Consider the following 22,666-nt stretch of genomic DNA (forward strand, 5'->3'; position numbering starts at 1 on the left):
GACTTTATTCCCTGGAATGTAAGAGAATGAGGGATGACCATTATAGAATTGTTCCTAAAATTATAAGAGCCACAGATAAGGTGGATACTAAAAGTCTTTTCTCCAGGGCAGGGGAGTTCAAAACTAAGGGTTGAAGGTGAACTAAGGGTTTAGGGTGAACTAAGTGTTTAGGGTGAGATGGGGAAAGATTTAAAAGGGACACCAGGGACTACATTTTCATGTAGAGGGTGGTGAGTATTTGGAATGAGCTGACAGAGGAAGTGATTGAGGCAGGTACAGTAGTATCATTTAAGAAGCATTCGGACAGATACATGGGGTATTACAGGAAACTGAGACTAGCTGAGTGGGCACCATGGTTTGCATGGATTGGTTGAGCCAAAGGCCTCTATGTGTGCTGTGTGTTATTCTGTGAATCTACGACAAAGCTTTGGAGTATATACTTTCTAAATCACTGTCATCTAGAGCCTGCTTAACATTGGCCTGTGGTGGGACAGACACCACTACCAAAATGATCGCTGAAATCTCCCGCGGCAGGTAAAATGGAGGACATTTGATCACAAGGTATTCCAGGTGTGGTGAACAGAACTGGGGCAGCACCACCACATTTATACACTATGAAGAGTTGATCATGAAGCACACTCCTCCTCCTCTGGCTTTGAAAGACTCAGTAGTCCTATCTTAGCGGTGTATTGTGAACACATCAATCTGACTCACTGAGTCTGGAACAGAAGAAGTTAACTAATACTCTGTGAAAGAAAAGACACAAGTGGTCCTAATGTCTCTCTAGTACAGCATCCTAGCTCTGAGATCTTTGACTTTATTTATTAAAGGCTGTACATTTGTCAGCAAGATGGTCAGTATTGGAAATCTGTTATCATGTATTGCATTGTACTGCTGCTGCAAAGTTAACAAATGTCACAACAAATGCCAGTGATATTAAACATGATTCTGATTCTGACAAAAGTTACTCAACAAAGCTTTTGTCAATAATGAACTGTAATGAGGTCTAGATGAAACCTAGTGCCCAGCATCACAACACAGGAGATGGAAATTCAAAGGAGGTTTCTCTCAGCCTACAAAGTGATGATGCTAGTGTAAGTGTGGCTCCAGGACCTGCTGAATGCTCCCCCTCGTGGCAAAACACACACCTGCAGACATTAATGTAAATTATGTTAAATCTGCAAATGCTGTGTAAGCCTCGGGCTCGCCCAGCTCGCGTTAGTCTAGGCAAATCAGCCTTCAGCCCCGCCAAACTGGGTAATTACGTTTGTATGGATGCTGTGTCATGTACCCCCAGTTACAAACCCACAATGCAAAATATCAGACAGTCAGACAGACATACATACTTTATTGATCCCGTGGGAAATTGGTTTTCATTACAGCCGCACCAACCAAGAAATATAGCAATGTAAAACCATAAATAATTAAATAATAAGTTAATCATGCCAAGTAGAAATAAGTCCAGGACCAGCTTATTGGCACAGGGTGTCTGACACTCCGAGGGAGGAGTTGTAAGGTTTGATGGCCACAGGTAGGAATGACTTCCTATGACACTCAGTGTTACATCTCGGTGGAATGAGTCTCTGGTTGAATGTACTCCTGTGCCTAACCAGTACATTATGGAGTGGATGGGAGTCATTGTCCAAGATGGCATGCAACTTGGACAGCATCCTCTTTTCAGACACCACTGTCAGAGAGTCCAGTTCCACCCCCCCCCCCCCACCCCACAACATCACTGGCCCTATGAATAAGTTTGTTGATTCTGTTGGTGTCTGCTACCCTTAGCCTGCTGCCACAGCACACAACAGCAAACATGATAGCACTGGCCACCACAGCCTCGTAGAACATCCTCAGCATCGTCCAGCAGATGTTAAAGGACAGTCTCCTCAGGAAATAGAGACGGCTCTGACCCTTCTTGTAGACAGCCTCGGTGTTCTTTGACCAGTCTAGTTTATTGTCAATTCGTATTCCCAGGTATTTGTAATCCTCCACCATGTCCACACTGACCCCTTGGATGGAAACAGGGGTCACCAGTGCCTTAGCCCTCCTCAGGTCCACCACTAGCTCCTTAAATCTTTTTCACATTAAGCTGCAGATGATTCTGCTCACACCATGTGACAAAGTTTCCCACCGTCACCCTGTACTCAGCCTCATCTCCCTTGCTGATGCATCCAACTATGGCAGAGTCATCAGAAAACTTCTGAAGATGGCAAGACTCTGTGTTGTAGCTGAAGTCCAAGGTGTAGATGGTGAAGAGAAAGGGAGACAGGATAGTCCCCTGTGGAGCCCCAGTGCTGCTGACCACTCTGTCTGACACAAAGTGTTGCAAGCGCACGTACTGTGGTCTGCCAGTCAGGTAATCAATAATCCATGACACCAGGGAAGTATCCACTTGCATCACTGTCAGCTTCTCACCCAGCAGAGCAGGGCGGATGGTGTTGAACGCACTGCAGAAGTCAAAAAACATGACCCTCACAGTGCTCGCCGGCTTGTCCAGGTGAGCGTAGACACGGTTCAGCAGATAGACGATGGCATCCTCAACTCCTAGTCGGGGCTGATAGGCGAACTGGAGGGGGTTTAAGTGTGGCCTAACCATAGGCCAGAGCTGCTCTAGAACAAGTCTCTCCAGGGTCTTCATGATGTGGGAGGTCAATGCCACCGTTCTGTAGTCATTGGAGCCACTGGGGCGCGGCATCTTCAGTACAGGAACGAGGCAGGACGTCTTCCAAAGCACAGGAACCCTCTGGAGACTCAGGCTCAGATTGAAGACATGGTGCAGTACTCCACATAGCTGGGGGGCACAGGCTTTGAGCACCCTGGGGCTGACACCATCCGGGCCTGCAGCCTTGCTTGGGTGGAGACGTTCCAGCTGTCTTCTCACCTGTTCAGCTGTGAAGCCCACCGTAGTGGTTTCAGGTGCGGGAGGGCTGCAGTCACGAGAGCAGGGTGGGCGGCTGTGAGGAGGGGTAGGAGGGGAGAGTGGAGTATGTGTTGATTGGGGGCTGACAACAGGTGAGTCATGTGGGGGATGGGCAGGGGCCACAGTGTCAAATCTGTTGAAGAACAGGTTAAGTTCATTGACCCTGCCCACACTGCCTTCAGCTCCTCTGTTGTTGTCAATCAGTACACAATTTGTAATTAAATGATAGACTTTATGAATCTTAATCTGAATATAGGGTTAGTGATGAAAATAAACAAAACAAAAAAGGGCCCAAGTCAAAGTCAAAGTCCCAGTTGGAGCTCACTCAGTAGGCACTCTTCCACCCTTGATCGCCTCCGAACGTCGTCAACCTTCGGACCCTCGCTCGGAGTCCACCCTGTCCAGCGGTCTACCAGATTTCTCCATTCGCGTCTTCTCTCTTCATCTCTCCCTCTCCTTCTGGCAAAAGCCCGCAAAAACAACTGCTTCCAGAATCACCAGACAGGGCAACAAAATCCTGATTGGCTAACATGCATCAACAGTCCAGTTATCTCCGGCCATAACCCAAACAAGTGCTGCTACAGAGAATCCATTACTTTAGCAGTGAACCCTTACAGTGCGTCATACTCTCCCCCCACCAAATTTAGTCATGCCCTCATGACATTGAGACAGTTTGCCAATCCTTCCTGCAAAACACAAAGCCCAATCTAGTTGCAAAAGGCAGTGACATAGCTCCCCAAAACAGTAGAGATCACACCCTGTTCCCCAGGCGCTACATAGGCCAACCTATCCGGTGGTCTCCTAATTCTCTGAGACCTCTGTACCTCCTCACGTAACTCAGACACTACTGGGGATACTTCGGGTCTACTTGGCAAGTCCTCCCCCTGCATCTTGGAGACCTCTGTTCCGTGTCCAGGCCCCACTTCCTCTCCTTCTGTGTCCAGCTGTAACCCAGGCTGCCCACAGATAGCCCCCTGCACCTCACCTGACTCAGTGGGAGAAAGGCCAGGTGTCTCTTCCTCAATCAAAGGGGAGTTAACGAAAGGCAGCATGTACCACACATCCAGATCATCATCCTCCAAATCAGTATGCCTCTCAGGGGTGGGGCCCAGCCCAGCTCCTCTCATTGTGGGCCCTGCACTCTGCAAGTGGGACAAAGGAGCTGCCCGTGTAGGCAGTGTCTTCCGCTGTATGCAGCAAATGCACGACTTGCAGTATTCTTCAACCTCCAACTTCATTCGGGGCCAGTAAAACTGGTCTCTGAGAAATCCATAGATCTTTTCCACTCCCCAAATGTCCAGAATCATCATAAAGTGACTTCAATGCAATCCTCCGGTACTTCTTGGGCAGAACCAGCTGGCAATGCTAAGGTTGGTCTGGGGGTATTGTGACCCAGTATAAAATCTGGTTCTTCAACTCCGAGGCCATTCTTTCAGTAATGGAGGCACCAAAGCGTGTTTCATCTTCTCTGCCTGAGCTATGTCCCCTTTTTCAACCGTGAACCAAATAGTGCCAATGCCTGGATCATCTCGCTGAGCTGCTGCTACTTCCCCAGAACTCAATTCCGGCAGCTGATTTGTCTTCAGAACAGTCAGGTTACAGTAAACTTGGGGTATGGTGTCATCAGAAGCCCCCATTTGATCCACTGCTCGATCCGGCCTCTCCTTGTACTCTGCCTTCAAAGTGATGGCAAACTGACACATGGCCCCGCCTCATCTGGGGCACCGATAGATGCTGGCAGTCCCACTGCCGGTACATCAGCTCTGGTGTGAACTAAAACAAGGTCTGAGCCCACCATTTTATCAAACTTTCGTGCTACGATTTCAACTTTGCGAACAGCCTTAACTATACTCAAAAATCGAACTAACAATTCATCCGGGGAACGAATATCCACCCCACTTAACATGCACGCATTAATCACTGGCACCCACAGAGGCGCACCAGTGTTCCACCCCAGCAGCATCCATACCAGCATAGATTTAAACAGAGCAATCACACAGCATTCCATTTATAACAAGAGGAATTGAGTATAGGAGTAAAGAGGTCCTTCTGCAGCTGTACAGGGCCCTGGTGAGACCCCACCTGGAGTATTGTGTGCAGTTTTGGTCTCCAAATTTGAGGAAGGACATTCTTGCTATTGAGGGAGTGCAGCATAGGTTCACAAGGTTAATTCCCGGAATGGCGGGACTGTCATATGTTGAAAGATTGGAGCGACTGGGCTTGTATACACCGGAATTTAGAAGGATGAAAGGGGATCTGATTGAAACATATAAGATTATTAAGGGATCGGCCACACTGGAGGCAGGAAGCATGTTCCCGCTGATGGCTGAGTCCAGAACTAGAGGCCACAGTTTAAAAATAAGGGGTAGGCCATTTAGAACAGAGATGCGGAAAAACTTTTTCACCCAGAGTGTGGTGGATATGTGGAATGCTCTGCCCCAGAAGGCAGTGGAGGCCAAGTCTCTGGATGCATTCAAGAGAGAGTTAAATAGAGCTCTTATAGATAGCGGAGTCAAGGGATATGGGGAGAGGGCAGGAACGGGGTACTGATTGTGTATGATCAGCCATGATCACAGTGAATGGCAGTGCTGGCTAGAAGGGCTGAATGGCCTACTCCTGCACCTACTGCCTATTGTCAACGGAATCAATCCGGGATGAGCCCCCACCATTGTAATCCTCAGGCTCGCCCAGCTCGCGTTCGTCTAGGCAAATCAGCCTTCAGCCCCGCCAAACTGGGTAATCACATTTGTGTGGATGCTGTGTAATGTACCCCCAGTTACAAACCCACAATGCAAAATATCAGACAGTCAGTACATCATATGAAATTAAATGATAGACTTTATGAATCTTAATCTGAATATAGGGTTAGTGATGAAAATAAACAAAACAAAAAAGGGCCCAAGTCAAAGTCAAAGTCCCAGTTGGAGCTCACTCAGTAGGCACTCTTCCACCCTTGATTGCCTCCGAACGTCGTCAACCTTCGGACCCTCGCTCGGAGTCCACCCTGTCCAGCGGTCTACCAGATTTCTCCATTCGCATCTTCTCTCTTTATCTCTCCCTCTCCTTCTGGCAAAAGCCCGCAAAAACAACTGCTTCCAGAATCACCAGACAGGGCAACAAAATCCTGATTGGCTAACATGCATCAACAGTCCAGTTATCTCCGGCCATAACCCAAACAAGTGCTGCTACAGAGAATCCATTACTTTAGCAGTGAACTTTACAAAAAACCATTACATAGCAGTGAACCCTTACAGTGCATTACAGCTGGAAATCTGAAATGGAGGAAATATTCATCAGGTCAGGCAGCATGATGTAAAGAGTGAGAGACTTAACTTTTCAGGTAAGAGGCAGAGTTTGGATAGAAAAATAAAGAGGATAAATTTAAGTTGCAGAAAAGGTTTATCAGACAAAAGAAATGTGAGAGCAAGAGAAGTGGGACAGACAGCTAAAAGGTAATGATTCAAGACTGGTTATTGTCAACCTTCATTACGTACTGTGTTGTATGACATGGGTGATGATGATTGTTCCCGGCAAATATTTCTACAGAAGGGATTTGCTATTGCTTTCTTCTGGGAAGTGTCTGTACAAGATGGGTGACCACTCCACCAGCCATTGTCAATTCTCAGAGATTGTCTGCCAGAAATCAGTGGTCACATAACCAGTACTTGTGAGTTGTACCACCTGCTCCCACAGCTTCACGTAACCCTGAATGGGGGCTGAGCAGGTGCTGCACCTTGCCCAGGGGTGACCTGCAGACTAGTGGAGGGAAGGAGTGCTTTACATTTCCTTTGGTAGAAATGTTTTTCTGTCTCCCCAACACTTTCCTTCAATCAGCTTAAAATTATGTCCTCTTGTATTATTATTTTCTCCTTGCAGAAAAGTAGCCTGCTGCCCTTTAACCTTAATTTTATTTTTGTTAAAGCCTGTTTTACCTTTTTCTAAAGAAAAGTTTTTGAGTGCGGTGATCCTGGCGTGGATGCTACATAGCCTCTTCCTGATGGGAGTGGGGCAAACAGTCCATGAGCAGGGTAGGTTAGATCCTTCATGATATTGCTGGCCTTTTTATGGCATCTTTCTGTGATGGTGGGTAGTCTGGTACCACAGATACGTAGGGCAGTTTTGACTACCTATAGTCCTGTCTGCCACAGTGCAATTGCCGTACCACGCAGTGATGCAGCAGGTTAGGATGTTCTTCACTGTCCATCTGTAGAATGATGTTAAGTATGGATAGACCAACTCTCTTCAGCTTCCTCAGAAACTAGAGGCATTGGTGAGCCTTCCTGACTGTGGAGGATGTGTTCAGGGACCATGAGAGGATGTGCAAGATGTGCACTCCCAGGAGTTTGAAATTTGGATAAGTATATGGATGGGAGGGGTATGGAAGACTATGGTCTGGGTGCAGGTAGGTGGAACTAGGAAGAATAATAGCTTGGCACAGATTAAATGTGCCAAATGCCCTGTTTCTCAGCTGTCATGTTTTATGACTCAGTGAATAAAGAGGGAGTGTGGGAGTGTAAACTACCAATTTACAGCTTCAGTAGCTACTTATGCCAAAAGCAATCTGGCTTTGAATAATTGGTTAATACAGAATTTTATTTTAAGAGATTTACATATAACTCACAGCAAAGAATAGATAGATAGATAGATAGATACTTTATTCATCCCCATGGGGAAATTCAACTTTTTTCCAATGTCCTATACACTATTTCTCATACCTCTCCTCATCCACCTCTGTCAGCATCTCTTTCTTCCCCACCTCTCCCTCAGCTTAAACATATTCATATGTCAACTACTCTTTATGACGTGATACCAAGGTTTTGAAAAGAGTTACAAGATGTGTTAGTATCAGAATCAGAATCAGGTTTATTATCACCGGCATGTGACGTGAAATTTGTTAACTTAGCAGCAGCAGTTCAATGCAATACAAAATATAGAAGAAAAAAACAAAATAATAGATCAATCAATTACAGTATACGTATATCAAACAGATTAAAAATTGTGCAAGAAAACAGAAATACTGTATACTAAAAAAAGTAAGGTAGTGTTCATAGGTTCAATGTCCATTTAGGAATTGAATGGCAGAAGGGAAGAAGCTGTTCCTGAATTGCTGAGTGTGTGTCTTCAGGCTTCTATACCTCCTACCTGATGGTAACCATATAACCATATAACAATCACAGCACGGAAACAGGCCATTCTGGCCCTCTTAGTCCGTGCCGAACTCTTAATCTCACCTAGTCCCACCTACCCGCACTCAGCCCATAACCCTCCACTCCTTTCCTGTCCATATACCTATCCAATTTTACCTTAAATGACACAAGTGAACTGGCCACTACTATTTCTACAGGAAGCTCATTCCACACAGCTATCACTCTCTGAGTAAAGAAATACCCCCTCGTGTTTCCCTTAAACTTTTGCCCCCTAACTCTCAAATCATGTCCTCTCGTTTGAATCTCCCCTACTCTCAATGGTAACAGTGAGAAAAGGGCATTCTGGGTGCTGGAGGTCCTTAATAATGGATGCTGCCTTTCTGAGACACCGATCCTTGAAGATGTCCTCGGTATATTGTAGGTTAGTACCCAAGATGGAGCTGTATCATTACAAAGTATCACTGCAGGTTGGATCGGCAGTAAGGAAAACGAATGCTATGTTGGCATTCATTTCAAGAGGAATAATGTATAAGAGTAAGGAGGTGTTGATGAGGCTCTACAGGACACTGGTGAGACCTCATTTGGAATACTGTGTGCAGTTGGGATGTACTGATGTTGGAGAGAGTTCAGAGAAGATTTACGAGGATGATTCCTGGAATGCAGAGGCTAATATATGAGGAGCGTTTGTCAGCTCTTGGACTGTATTCATTGGAGTAGAAGAATGAAAGGGGATCTCATGGAAACAATTTTGAATGTTGAAAGGGTTGGACAGAGTAAATGTGGAAAGGCTGTTTCCCTTGGTGGGTGAGTCCAGGACAAGATTCAAATACATAATTTCTTACTCACTTTGTCTTTTTTATACCATTTTAACTACTTTCATGAAAGTTTGGCTAATTGCAACAGCCACTTAATTGGGCCAAAATGTACTGATCCCGATTAACCCGAATCTGTTGTATTTATATATTAAGCGCCTGTTTCACCTCAGACGGTTGAGGAAGTTTGGTATGGGCCCCCAAATCCTAACAACTTTCTAAGGGGCACAACTGAGAGCTTCCTGACTGGCTGCATCACTGCCTGGTATGGGAATTGTACTTCCCTCAAACACAGTTCTCTGCAGAGAGTGGTGCAGATAGCCCAGCGAATCTGTAGATGAGAACTTCTTACTATTCAGGATATTTTTAAAGACAGGTGTGTAAAAGGCCCGAAGGATCACTGGGGATCTGAGTCACCCCAACAACAAACTGTTCCAGCTGCTACCATCCGGGAAACAGTACTGCAACGTAAAAGCCAGGACAGCTTCTTGCACCAGGCCATTAGACTGATTAATTCATGCTGATAAAATTATATTTATATGTTATATTGACTGTCCTATTGTGCATACTATTTATTATAAATTACTATAAATTTCACATTGCATTTAGATGGAGACATAACGTAAAGATTTTTACTCATGTACATGAAGGTTGTAAGTAATAAAATAAATTCAATTCAATTCAAAACAATAAATTTCATGTCAGTGATTAAAAACCAGATCTTCATTTATTCAGGTCTCATCACTGTTTACCTTTAAATATGAAAGCAGACATTACCTCTCTGGCTTCATTGGTATCAGGAACAGTGATTCTGTAAGGGGTATCAAGAATGTCATAAAAAGGTTGATCCTTGTGGATATCCTGCAAAACAAATTAGACCATAAGGCATAGGAGCAGAATTAAGCCATTCGGCCTATTGAATGTATCATGGCTGATTTAATACCCTCTCAAACCCATTCTTCTGCCTTCTCCCTTTAATCTTTGACGCCCAGACGAAGCAAGAAGCTATCAACCTCCACCTTAAATATACCCAATGACATGGCCTCTACTGCTGCCTGTGGCAATGAATTCCACAGACTCACCAGCCTCTAAATCAAGGGTTCCCAACCTTTTTTATGTCATGGAACAATACCATTAAGCAAGGGGTCAGTAGACCTCAGATTTAAACCCTGCTTTAAAGAAATTACTCACCTCTGTTCTAAGGGGATATCCATGTATTAGAACCATAGAACACTACAGCACAGTACAGGCCCTTCAGCCCTCCATGTTGTGTTGACCCATATAATCCTTAAAAAAAAAGTACTAAACCCACACTATCCCATAACCCTCCATTTTTCTTTCACCCATGTGCCTGTCCAAGAGGCTCTTAAATACCCCTAATGTTTTAGCCTCCACCACCATCCCTGGCAAGTCATTCCAGGCACTCAGAACCCTCTGTGTAAAACACTTACCCCTGATGTCTCCCCTAAAATTCCCTCCCTTAGTTTTGTACATATGCCCTCTGGTGTTTGCTATTGGTGCCCTGGAAAACAGGTACTGACTATCCACCCTATCTATGCCTCTCATAATCTTGTAGACCTCTATCAAGTCCCCTCTCATTCTTCTACACTCCAAAGAGAAAAGTCCTAGCTCTGCTAACCTTCTCCAATCCAGGCAACATCCTGGTAAATCTCCTCTGTACCCTCTCCATAACTTCCACATCCTTCCTATAATGAGGTGACCAGAACTGAACACAATACTCTAAGTGTGGTCTCACCAGAGGTTTGTAGAGTTGCAACATGACCTCTCTACTCTTGAACTCAATCTCCCTGTTAATGAAGCCTAGCATCCCATAGGCCTTCTTAACTACCCTATCAACCTGTGCAGCGACCTTGAGAGATGTATGGATTTGAACCCCAAGGTCCCTTTGTTCATCCACACTCTTAAGTAACTGACCATTAATCCTGTACTCAGTCTTCTGGTTTGTCCCTCCAAAATGCATCACTTCACACTTGTCCGGATTGAACTCCATCTGCCATTTTTCTGCCCAACTCTGCAGTCTGTCTATATCCTCTTGTAACCTTCGACCACCTACAGCTCCACCCACAACTCCTCCAATAATCGTATCATCCGCAAACTTACTCACCCATCCTTCCACCTCTACATCCAGGTCATTTATAAAAATCACAAATAGCAGGGGTCCCAGGAGAGATCCCTGCAGCACTCCACTAGTCACCGACCTCCAGGCAGAATACTTTCCTTCCACAACTATCCTCTGCTTTCTTCCTTTAAGCCAATTTTTTATCCAAACAGCCAAAGTTCCGCTTATCCCATGCCTTATGACTTTCTGGATGAGTCTCTCATGAGGGACCTTGTCAAATGCTTTGCTAAAGTCCATGTAGACCACATCCACTGCCCTACCCTCATCAATTTCTTTTGTTACTGCTTCAAAAAACTCAATCAGGCTCGTGAGGCACGATCTTCCCTTCACAAAGCCATGTTGACTATCCATGAGTAGACTGTACTTCTCCAAATGCTCATAGATCCTATCCTTAAGAATCCTTTCCAGTAGTTTGCATACCACTGACATAAGACTCACCGGTCTATAGTTCCCAGGTTTCTCCCTATTACCTTTTTTAAACAAGGGAACTACACTTGCCATTCTCCAGTCCTCCGGCACTTCCCCTGCAGCCAAACAGGATTCAAAGATCATGGCTAATGCTCCTGCGATCTCTTCTCTCAATTCCCACAACAACCTGGGGTGTATCATATCCAGCCCTGGGGATTATATCAATCTTAATGTTTTTAAGAAGATCCAGCACTTCTTCTTCCCTAATCTCCACATTGTCCAGCACACAGGCCCGCTCTACTTCGACCTCATCCTGATCAAGATCCTTTTCAGTTGTGAATACTGAAGTATTCATTTAGGATCTCCCCAACCTCCTCTGCCTCCAGGCACTTGTTGCCCTCTTTATTGTTTAGCAGTCTCACCTTCAGTCATCCTCCTATTGAATAGCAGTCATCCTCCTATTCATCACATACGCATAGAATGCCTTGGGGTTCTCTTTAATCCTACATGCCAAGGCCTTCTCATGCCCCCTTCAAGCTCTCCTAAGTATTCTGAGGCTCTGTCCTCTAGTCCTAGATTTCCACGTCATAGGAAAGATCCTGACCACTCTGTCTTGGCCTTTCAATAATTGCTCGGTTTCCATGATATCATCCACCCCCTCCCCTTCAAAACTGATCTATTCTGGCTACACAAACATTCTTCCATCAATTTCATCTGGTTCTTACCGCACTGAGGGAAAGGGAAAGTGTCTGAAGTATATCCAGCATCGTTTTCAGCACAGAACCACTCCACAATAAATGTGGGAATCTGGAAATGAATGAAGAACGAAGGTCAATGACTTGCTGAGGCTTTGGTCAGAGAAAGTGACAGGGGAATTTGAGCTATTCCTTCATATTCTACCATTCTTTTATAAATGTGTGGTGGATAGTGTATTGACTGGCTGCATCAAGGCCTGGTATGGAAACACCAAAATCTTTGAATGGAAAAATCCTACAAAAGTTAGTAGATTCGGCCCAGTACATCTCGTGTAAACCTCTCCCAACTATTGAAAAGCTGTTGTAGGAAAGCAGCACCCATCAGCAGAGATCCCCACCACCCAGGTCACACTCTCTTCTCACTGCTGCCATCGGGTAGAAGGAACCAGAGCCTCAGGACTCACACCACCAGGTTCAAGAACAGTCATTACCCCTCAACCATCAGGCTCGTGAACTATACTCACCTTCCCCCATCCACTGAGATGTTTTCAAAACCAATAGTTTCACTTTACGGACTTCTTATCTCATTATCTCATGTTTTCATTATTTATTGCTATTTATTTATATTCACATTTGCACAGTTTGTTGTTTTCTGCACTTTCATTGATCCTGTTATCGTTACTATTCTATAGAGTTGCTGAATATGCCCACAACAAAATGAATCTCAGGGTTGTATATAATGACATATATGAACTTTGATAATAAATTAGCTTTGAACTTTGATTGTGTAATCACTGGTAGAATTTGTATTGAACTGCTAATTGTCTATAAATTTGTACTTCTGTGGACTTCAAATCTATCTGCTATCTTAAAGTTCTGTGTTTGACCCACAAGTTATGAAATATGGAGAAATGTGAGTACATCACCGTCATGAATGTGGAGCAAGATACAGCGCTTATCTTAACCCGCAACCATCAGGCTCTTGAACCAAAGGGGATAACTTCACTCTACATACTTCCTGAAAAACACGGAAGTATTTCAGTGATACTTCCCATCACTGAAATGTTCCCACAACCAATGGACTCACTTTCAAGGACTTTTCATCTCACATTCTTGATATTTATTGATTATTTATTTATTATTGTAACTTTCTTTTTGTATTTGCAGCTTGTTGTCCTCAGCACTCTAGTTGAATGTCCAAGTTGGGTAATCTTTACGGTTATTATTCTATAGAGTTGTTGAGTATGCTGGTGAGAAAATGAATCTCAGGGTGTATATGGTGACATATATGTACTCTGATAATAAATTTACTTTGCACTTTGATTGAAAGGTCTTGCCCTACCAGCTTTACACTTGATAAATTTTAAAGAGAAGATACAATCTGCCCTTAAATCATGCTGGTAGATCTGTTAAAATATCAATGATTTTACAAAAGTGAAGATGCGTTTGGTAAGTTTTTTCACCTTTAAATTTTTATTTAGTGAGATACAATGTGGAATAGGCCTTAAAGCCACGCCACCCAACAATCCGCTAATTTAATCCTAGCCTGATCATGGGACAATTTATAAAGGCCAATTAACCTACCAAATGGTACGTCTTTGGACTGTGGGAAGAAACTGGAGCACCCGGAGGAAACCCACGCGATCATGGGGAGAACGTACAAACCCCTTACAGGCAGCAGCAGAAATTGAACACAGGTCACATGTACTGTAAAGTATTGTGTTCAGGCTCCTGTACCTCCTATGTTCTTTGAGGATGTAACAGACAGGATGGATAAATAGAAGACTATAAGAGATAAGAGCAGAATTAGAACATTCAGTCTATCAAGTCTGCTCAGCCATTCAGTCGTGGCTGCAACCATGTTCAACCTTACCGGAACAGAGAACAGGCCCTTTTGGGCCATGATGTTTTGTGAACTAACTAAATCAGCAATTAAGTGCCCAACTAAACTAATCCCCTCCAACTACAGAATGTATGTAGAATCTAAGAGACTTTTGAATGCCTCTATTGCATTTCTCTCTATCATAAGCCCGGGCACCCACCACACTCTGTGGAAAATATTATGCCCAGCAACTCTCTTTTAAACTTATCACCTCTTACCTTAAACACATGTTCTCTGCTATTAGATATTTCAACCCTTATTGGGCAGAAACTTTTCGCTGCAGCCTCAGTATAGATACGGGTTAGTAGGTTAATTGGTCATTGCAAATTGTCCTGTGATTAGGCTAGAGTCAAATAATTCACTGGGCTCAAAGAGCCCATACTGTACGCACATAAGTATATAGACCTTCCACCGTCTGGTATGGCTGATGGGGGCAGGGAGCAATGCACAGGATTGAAATAAGCTAGCCACAGTAGCATCCAGGACACCTTCAAGGAGTGATGCCTCAAAAAAGGCAGCATCATCATTAAGGACCCTCATCACCCAGGACATCCCTCTTCTCATTACTACCATCAGGGAGGAGGTACAGAAGCCTGAAGACACACACTCAATGGTTCAGGAACAGCTTCTCCTCCTCTGCCATCCAATTTCTAAATGGACATTGAACCCATGAACACTACCTCACTACTTCATTTCTCACTATTTATTTTATATATATACACACTCACACACTGTAATTTACAGTTTTTGTTATTAAGTATTCCAATGTATTGCTGACATAAAAACAACTTTCATGACATATGCCAGTGATATTAAGCCTGATTCTGACGTATATCTATCTACCTAAATAAATAAATAAATAAACAAATAAATAAATACATTATTTATTAAACAAATGAATAAATAAATAGATATATAAACAGAAACCTCAAAATACTTGTGGTTTCAACAATGCAAATGCAACAATGCAAATCAATATCAGTTTTAAAGCCATCAAAGTTAATTTTGTGACGTACTTATCCACCAAGCCGGATAAAAACTTGTCAGCAACCCTTCGAATTCTCTTGTGAACGTGGTTGAAATTCACCAACAGGAACTGTGCATGCTTCTCTAGCTCTTCCTCATTTTCCCTCGTTTTGGGCTGATAAAGACAACAGCAGTGAGAAACATTATAAATAGTTACATACAAAAGAGAACACTACAGCATAGTACAGGCCTTTTGACCCACAATGTTTTAACTTACTCTAAGATTAAATTAAACCTTCCCTCCTACATACATATTTTTCTATCATCCATGTACCTATTCAAAAAGTTCCTAAATACCCCTAATATACTGGACTCTACTACCACTTCTGGTAGGGTAATACATTCACTCACCACTCTGTGTGTAAAGAGCTTACATCTGCCATCCCTCCTATACTTTCCTCCAATCCTCTCATGTTAGCCAATTCCATCTTGGGAAAAGGTCGCTGGATATCCACTCAATTTATGCCTCTTATCATCTTGTATAATACTGTGTAAAAGTCTTAGGCATATAAGACTTCTGCACAGTACTGTATTTGTCAATGTGGAGTGGAGAGTGAGTTTGCAGATCTGGTGGGAGCAAAGGATGTTGGGAAAGGTGAGGGTGGAGCATGGGAGAGGGGAGTGGGACAGGTGGCAGAGAAGGAGTGTCAGGGGTGTGGGGATGCCACAGGTGCAGACACACCTAACCCTAAGACACCAGGCAAGGTCAGTTGATTCCAAACAATTGGTTTATTGATCATTACAGAATGTCTCTCATGTGCTTCATGCTTCCTCCCCTCTCCCTTCCCCTTTTCCCAACCATGATTCCCCTCTCCCTGTCCCCTTCCCACTCTCAGTCCACAATAGAGACCCAGATCAGAATCAGGTTTATCATTACTCACATATGTCATGAAAGTTGCTTTTTTTGTGGCAGCAGTACAGTGCAACACATAAAATTACTACAGTACAGTGCAAAGGATGTACAGTACATCTCTATCAAATATACTCCTTCACTCCCAAGAGAAAAGCCTGGACTGGCTCAACTATTCTCGATACATGAGGGACAATGTGTCTCAGCTCATGTAACATGAGTTACAAGTACATTGAAAATGCTTTCGGGCAGGGCTTCCCAACCTTTTTTATGCCATGGACCCCTACGATTAACCAAAGGGGTCCATGGACCCCAGATTGGGAACCCATGCTTTAAGGTGATTCCAGTGAATGATTTCAAGTAAAATGCGTGGTACCTTGTCCGCCATAACTGCAAGGAAAACCTCAAACACTTTATCAGCTACTGCAATCACACACTGCATCATGCCTGTGAAACAGATGGAAAAAGAAGTTAGTCCAATGAGTGAGACTCGGAGAGTGAACTTACCACACAAGTTGCCTTGATGTTCGGGCTAAGGGGTCACACAGAAAGCTGGGTCCAGGACTAAACTGGGTACCTCTCAGAGAAGAGCTGTATACGATTAATAAAGTTCTCATCTAATAAGCATATTGGGGTGGCAGGGTGGAGATATGTCTCTACCAAAGGCATTCCTTCCCTCCATTAGCCTGCAGATCACCCTTGGGCAAGGGGCTTAGGCCCCTGATCAAGATCACATGAAGCCGTGAGAGCAGATGGTGGAATATCGTATGAGCAGCTGGTGCATATCTTGGTCCAGGTTATGTGACCACTGATGCCAGGCAGACAATCTCTGAGAGTATTGATAATGGTTGGGGCCACCCGTCTTGTAAAGACACTACTCAGAAGAAGGCAACGGCAAACCACTTCTGTAGAAAAATCTGCCAAGAACAATCATGACTGTGTAAAGATAATGACTGCCCACATGGCACATAATGAACAAATAAAATGTCATAGAACAATACAACATGGAAACAGGCCCTTCGGGTAGATCTATCAAGGCCTTCCTAAATCCAAGTATTGATTAAGGGAATTAGGATGTTATGTTGAAATTGTATAAAACATTGGTGAGGCCTAATTGGGAATTTTGTGTGCAGTTCTTGTCATGTACGGTACTGTGCAAAAGTTTTAGGTGCCTCCGATTTTCTATATGGTTCCAAATGGTATGGCCTCCAGAGTCCTGATCTCAACTTCATCACTATCTGGAATTACCTACGGAGACAGAAGGAAGTGAAACAGCCTAAGTTTTGTGGTCTAATGGTCTTATAAAGTCTACAGAAGAACTGTGTCAAGTTCTCCAAGATGCGTGGAACAACATACCAGCCGATTTTCTTATAAAACTGCATGACAGTCTACATAAGAGAATTGATGCAGTTTTAAAGGCATATTGATTTGATTTAGATTTTTTACTGTTTACTGCTCTTTATAGTCATTTTTTTGATATTTAACTTTTCATTATTTTTGAAAGCATCTCTGCTTTACAGATTTTTTTACATGTGCTTATGACTTTTACACAGTACTGTACGTAAAAGAAAAATATCAGTAAGTTTTTAAAGAGTCCAAAGTAAATTTAAAAGAATGCTGCCAGAATTTAAGGACATGAGTACGAATATGTGAAAGCTTTGGCACAGACAAGAAGGGCTGGAGGAGCCTGTTTCAGTGCTTTGTGACTCTGTGACCCTAAGAAGTGAGTTTGTACAGTCCTCGATTGAAATATCAGGAAATTCACCACCCTCTGAACAAAATCTTCCCATTCAACTTGGTTTTCAACAACTGCCCTTGCAACAACGGACATTCTTTTCAGATTCTCTCTCTAGTGGTAATATGTTGACGTCAATCCTGTCATGTCCCCATTGCCTCATACATGGTTCAGTGTGATCACCCCTCATTTTTCTAAACTCTAAAGAATATTGTTCTAATTTCTTATCTGCTGGTGATAGGACTACCATCTCATTCCAGGAGTTAGCCTAGGGAATCTCTTTGAACTGTCTCCATATTTGGTTGAATACTCATGTTGGTAAAGTCTTTCATTGATTCTCTTATGATTATTATTCTATTATGGATTTGAGTATGCCTGCAAGAAAACAAATCTTAGTGTTATATATGGTGACATATATGTACTTTGATTTAAGAGCTGAGCCAACTTAGAAAGGTCCGGCACTGACCATATTGAGGCAACAGAGCCTGAGCCCATGGGTGAGGAACAGCCCAAAATTTGGATGATTTAATGCTGGGCCAGATTGAAATGGTTGCGGTGTCGGGGTTGGAGCCAAGAGACAGGACAGTTCAGCTTGCTGCTCTGTGGAGCTTACTCGTCTCTGTGCTGAACTGAGGCTATGACCCGCAACTAGTGGACGTCTAGATCAGCTGCAGTGATGTCTGGCATTGTGAACTTCAGTTCTGAATGCTGTTTGAACAATTTGTTATTCTCTCTCTCTGCACACTGGATGTTTGGATAGTCTGCTTTTGATTTTAATGGGTTGTATTGGGTTTCTTTGATTTTTGTCTGCCTGTAAGGAGATAAATCTCAAGATTGTATAAAGTATACATACTTTGATAATAAAATGCACTTTGAACTTTGATACCCAATATATGCTTTATTCCATAACTGACAAAAAACACATTGCACCTTATGATGATGAACAACCCTTAGTCACAGAGCTCTACTACACAGAAACAGGCCTTTTGGCCCATGTAGTCCATGCCAAACTTGTATTCTGCCTTGTCCCATCGACCAGCACCCAGACCATAGACCATCATACCTTTCCCTCCATGCACCTATCCAAACTTCGCTTAAATGTTGAAATAGAAACTGAATCCACCACTTCCATCAGCAACTTGTTCCACACCAAACACCCTCTAAATGAAGAAGTTCCCCCCTCATGTTCCCCTTAAATATTTCATCTTTTACCATAAATCTGTACATCTACATCTACTCTGACCCAACTTTAGGGAATCCAACATCAACATGATTTTCCAAATCGATCTGCATATTGAAATCCCCCATAACCAACATAATATTGCCTTTTTGACATGCTTTTTCAGTCTCCCATTGTAATTTGCAGACCACAACCTGGCTACACTGTTTGGAGACCTGTAAATAACTCCTATCAGGGTCTTCTTCTTACCCTTGCAGATTCTTAACTCTACCCACAAAGATTCTACATCTTCCGATCCTACGTCACCTCTTTCTAAAGATCTGAAATAATTTTTTACCAGCAGAGCCAGTCCTCCTCCTCTACCTGTCCTTTCGATAGATGGTGTGTCCTTGGACGTTATGTTTCCAACTACAATTGTCTTTCAGCCATGACTCAGTGATAACCACAACATCATATCTGCAATCTCTAACTGTGCTACATGATCATCTACCTTATTCCGTACAGTGTGTGTATTCAAATATGCCATCTTCAGTCTTGTATTTGTCACCCATTTAAATTTTGACCCCTTATACACTGCAACCCATCCCATCTGCCTGTCCTTCCTGACAGTCTCACTAGAGAATATCTCGGCTTGTAAACCAACATCCCTATCCTCAACCCGATCACTCTGGTTCCCATCCCCATCGCCAAATTAGTTTAAATCCTCCCAAACAGCACTAGCAAATCTACCCACAAGGATATTGGTCTCTCCTGGAATAGGGGTAGCTCGTTCCCTTTGTACATCTCTGTAAGATCTTCCCTCCCTCTCCTACGCTCCAGTGAATAAAGTCCTAATCTATTCAACCGTTCCCCACAATTCAGGTCCTTAAGTCCTAGCAACATTATTGTAAATTTTCTCTTCTCTCTTTCAAGCTTATCGATATCTTTCCTGAAGGTACATGACCATATCTGTACACAGCACTTCAGGGTTGACCTCACCAATATCTTATACAACTCTAACATAACATCCCAATTCCTGTACTGAACACTTTGATTTATGAAGGCCAATATGTCATAAGCTCTCTTATTGACTCTATGTAACTGTAAGACCCCTTCCAAGAAATTACGGATCTACATTCCAGACCCCTTTGTTCACTTCTGTGTCCTATCATTCTCTAATAGGGGTATTTGAAGTGGAAGCAAATACGCTCCAGAATCAGAATCAGGTACAATTATTATCACTGACATATGCTGTGAAATTTTTTATTTATGACATTTTTGTAAGAGAGCTACATGGAACTGGCAGAGGTCGACCAATCACAATGACACTGTATGTCAAGGAAAGCTTGAGGGGCTGAGTGGCTTTCTCATGTGTTATTCTGGGACTAAACAAAACTTAACGTCATCTTGTGTTAAATAACAAGACAGAAATTGACTGAACATTCATGCACGAAACACCAAAATCTGCTCCAATCTGATGGCATGAAGCATGAACATCGATTCCTCTAACACTTGGTATTTTACCCTCCCCTTTTCACTTCTTCTATTCTCTACTTTGGTTCCTCTCTTCTCCTCACCTACCTATCACCTCCCTGTGATCCCTCCCATCTTCCCTTCCTCCCATGATCCACGCTCCTTTCCAATCAGATTCCTTCTTCTCCGGTCCTTAGCATTTTCCACTCATCACACCCTCACTTCATCCCCCCTCCCCCACGGCTTCACCTATCACCTCCTTGCTTGACCTCTCCCCCTGCCCCCCCAAACCCAACCTTCTTATTCTGGGTTCTTCCCCCTTCCTTTCCAGTCCTGATGGAAGGATTTTGGCCAGAAATTTCGATGGTGTATTCCTTTCCACAGACGCTGCCTGGCTTGCTGAGATCCCTTGCATGTTGTGTGTACTACTCTGGATTTCCAGCATCTGCAGACTCTCGTATTTAAGATCTGCTCCAAGTTCAGAGAGATCTTGTTACACAGTCGAAAGGTACTGGGCAGTGGGAGCCAACTTCTGTTAAGCAGTGAGCTTAATAGATCAGCAACAATGATGTACCAGATTAGAGAGCACACATCTGACTAATAACACCAGACAACAAAGATACAAAGATTTTGTTTCCTCTATACTTTTGGGTGTATCTTTTGGATTTTGGACTGCTGATCATAAAAATCATAATGAAATTTTCCTATCTCACACCATTTTTTCAAATCACCTATATTTGTTATTTCAATTCATAATTCTAGTCAGAATAAAAGATTAAGGAAGGCATTTCTATTGATCTTCAAATCAAACAGGTCATCAATGACAGGCAATTTGAAGAACTTCTAATGGGACCAGAGAAAATCACATGGAAGGCATTCAAGGATGTTGTTGAAAAATTTCTTGGCAACTACAGACACCAAAGTATGTGCAGCTGGTTGATAACATGCTTCAAGCATACAAAACCATGAAGTGCAACATGTCACAAAAGATTCATTTTCTGCATTCCCATTTAGACTTCTTCCTTGCAAATCTTGACACTCTCAGTAACAGGCATGGTGAAAGGTTTCACCAGGACATTGCAGTCATGGAGAAACAGTGTAAGGACATCTGGAATCTATCAATGCTGGTTGATTATTATTGCACAATTAAGCGAGAAGCCTGGAACACTGAGTACAAACGAAAATCATCAACAAAACATTTTTAGCTTAGTTGAATTATTGTAAAGCATCAGCACTGTTATGTAATTGAATGCATTATATTCATTAAAAATTAATTTCTTGTTTCTCCAAATTCCTAACGTGATACAAGTAGTCTGAGATTATATTTGTGTTCAACTTCAAGAGGCCTATCATAAACAAAGAAAAAATTCTGAGGGAGTAACGCTTTCAAAACACATGTCCAGTGTGATCTAAACTTTAAATGATTACCTGCTTTATCTTTCTGAATAGCCTTGTCCTCCAAATAGCGAAACATAACTTGAAAACGGTCCTGATCCGTTGAGCGGGATACCCTGCAAATCAATATGCAAGCTTGTAAAGAACCATACTAAGCAGCACAGTGGTAGAAAAACATACTTGCACCAGACGTTTATGCCTTTCAGACCTCATGTATTCCAGACGGTACACAGAAAGTAGATAGGTAGACATCGCAAAATCCAGCTTATTAATGAGAGCCGAGACTTCCGGAGGAGGATCTAGAAGATTTATGATGGTACTTCTTAATTCATTCAGTTCAGCCTATTGAAAACAAATAATATTAGTTATTGGAACAGATTCAGAGAGGGGGCAAAGAAGTGGCAGATGAAATACAGCCTGGGGAAGTGTATGGTCATGCACTTTGATAAAAGGCAAAAAGGGTAAACGGGGAGCTAACTCAGAAATCATAGGTGCAAAGGAATGTGGGAGTCCTCATGCAGGAATCCCTAATGGTTAACTTGCAGGTTGAGTCGGTGGTGAAGAAGGCAAATGCAATGTTAGCATTTATTTCAAGAGGACTAGAATACAAAAGCAAGGATGTAATGTTGAAGCTTTATAAGGCACTGGTCATACTGCACTTGGAGTATTGTGAGCAGTTTTGGGCCCTTATCTAAGAATGAATGTGCTGGCATTGGAGAGGGTCCAGGGGAGGTTCATGAGACTGATCACAGAAATGTAAGTGCTAATGCATGAGGAGCATTTGAAGGCTCTGGGTGCATACTCACTGGAGTTTAGAAGAATGAAGGGGATGGGCAGTTCTCATTGAAGATTGAAAGGCCTAAATAGAGTGGATGTGGAGAGAATGCTTCCTATAATGGGGGAGTCTAGGAGTAGAGGGCACATTTTCAGACCAGAAGGACATCCCTTTACAAAGAGATAAAGAGGAATTTCTACATCCAGATGGTGGTGAAATTAAGCAACTCATTGCCATAGATGGCTAAGC

The 22,666-nt window shown here is 43.0% G+C and overlaps 1 protein-coding gene across 2 annotated transcripts in view; it reads right to left on the reverse strand.

Annotated features, from left to right (window-relative positions):
• Positions 1-22,666, reverse strand: part of pi4kab (phosphatidylinositol 4-kinase, catalytic, alpha b) — a 326,669-nt gene that overhangs the window by 149,094 nt on the left and 154,909 nt on the right. For both annotated transcript variants that reach the window (XM_073051867.1, XM_073051866.1), the window contains 6 exons: positions 21,851-21,984; positions 21,676-21,758; positions 16,257-16,327; positions 15,021-15,145; positions 12,153-12,234; positions 9,657-9,740 (listed from right to left, as the gene is read on the reverse strand). In XM_073051867.1, the coding sequence (XP_072907968.1) occupies positions 9,657-9,740; positions 12,153-12,234; positions 15,021-15,145; positions 16,257-16,327; positions 21,676-21,758; positions 21,851-21,984 (579 nt within the window). The remainder of the gene's footprint in view (positions 1-9,656; positions 9,741-12,152; positions 12,235-15,020; positions 15,146-16,256; positions 16,328-21,675; positions 21,759-21,850; positions 21,985-22,666) is intronic.

The sequence above is a fragment of the Hemitrygon akajei genome, chromosome 7, assembly GCF_048418815.1.
Source record: "Hemitrygon akajei chromosome 7, sHemAka1.3, whole genome shotgun sequence".
Lineage (NCBI taxonomy): Eukaryota > Metazoa > Chordata > Chondrichthyes > Myliobatiformes > Dasyatidae > Hemitrygon > Hemitrygon akajei.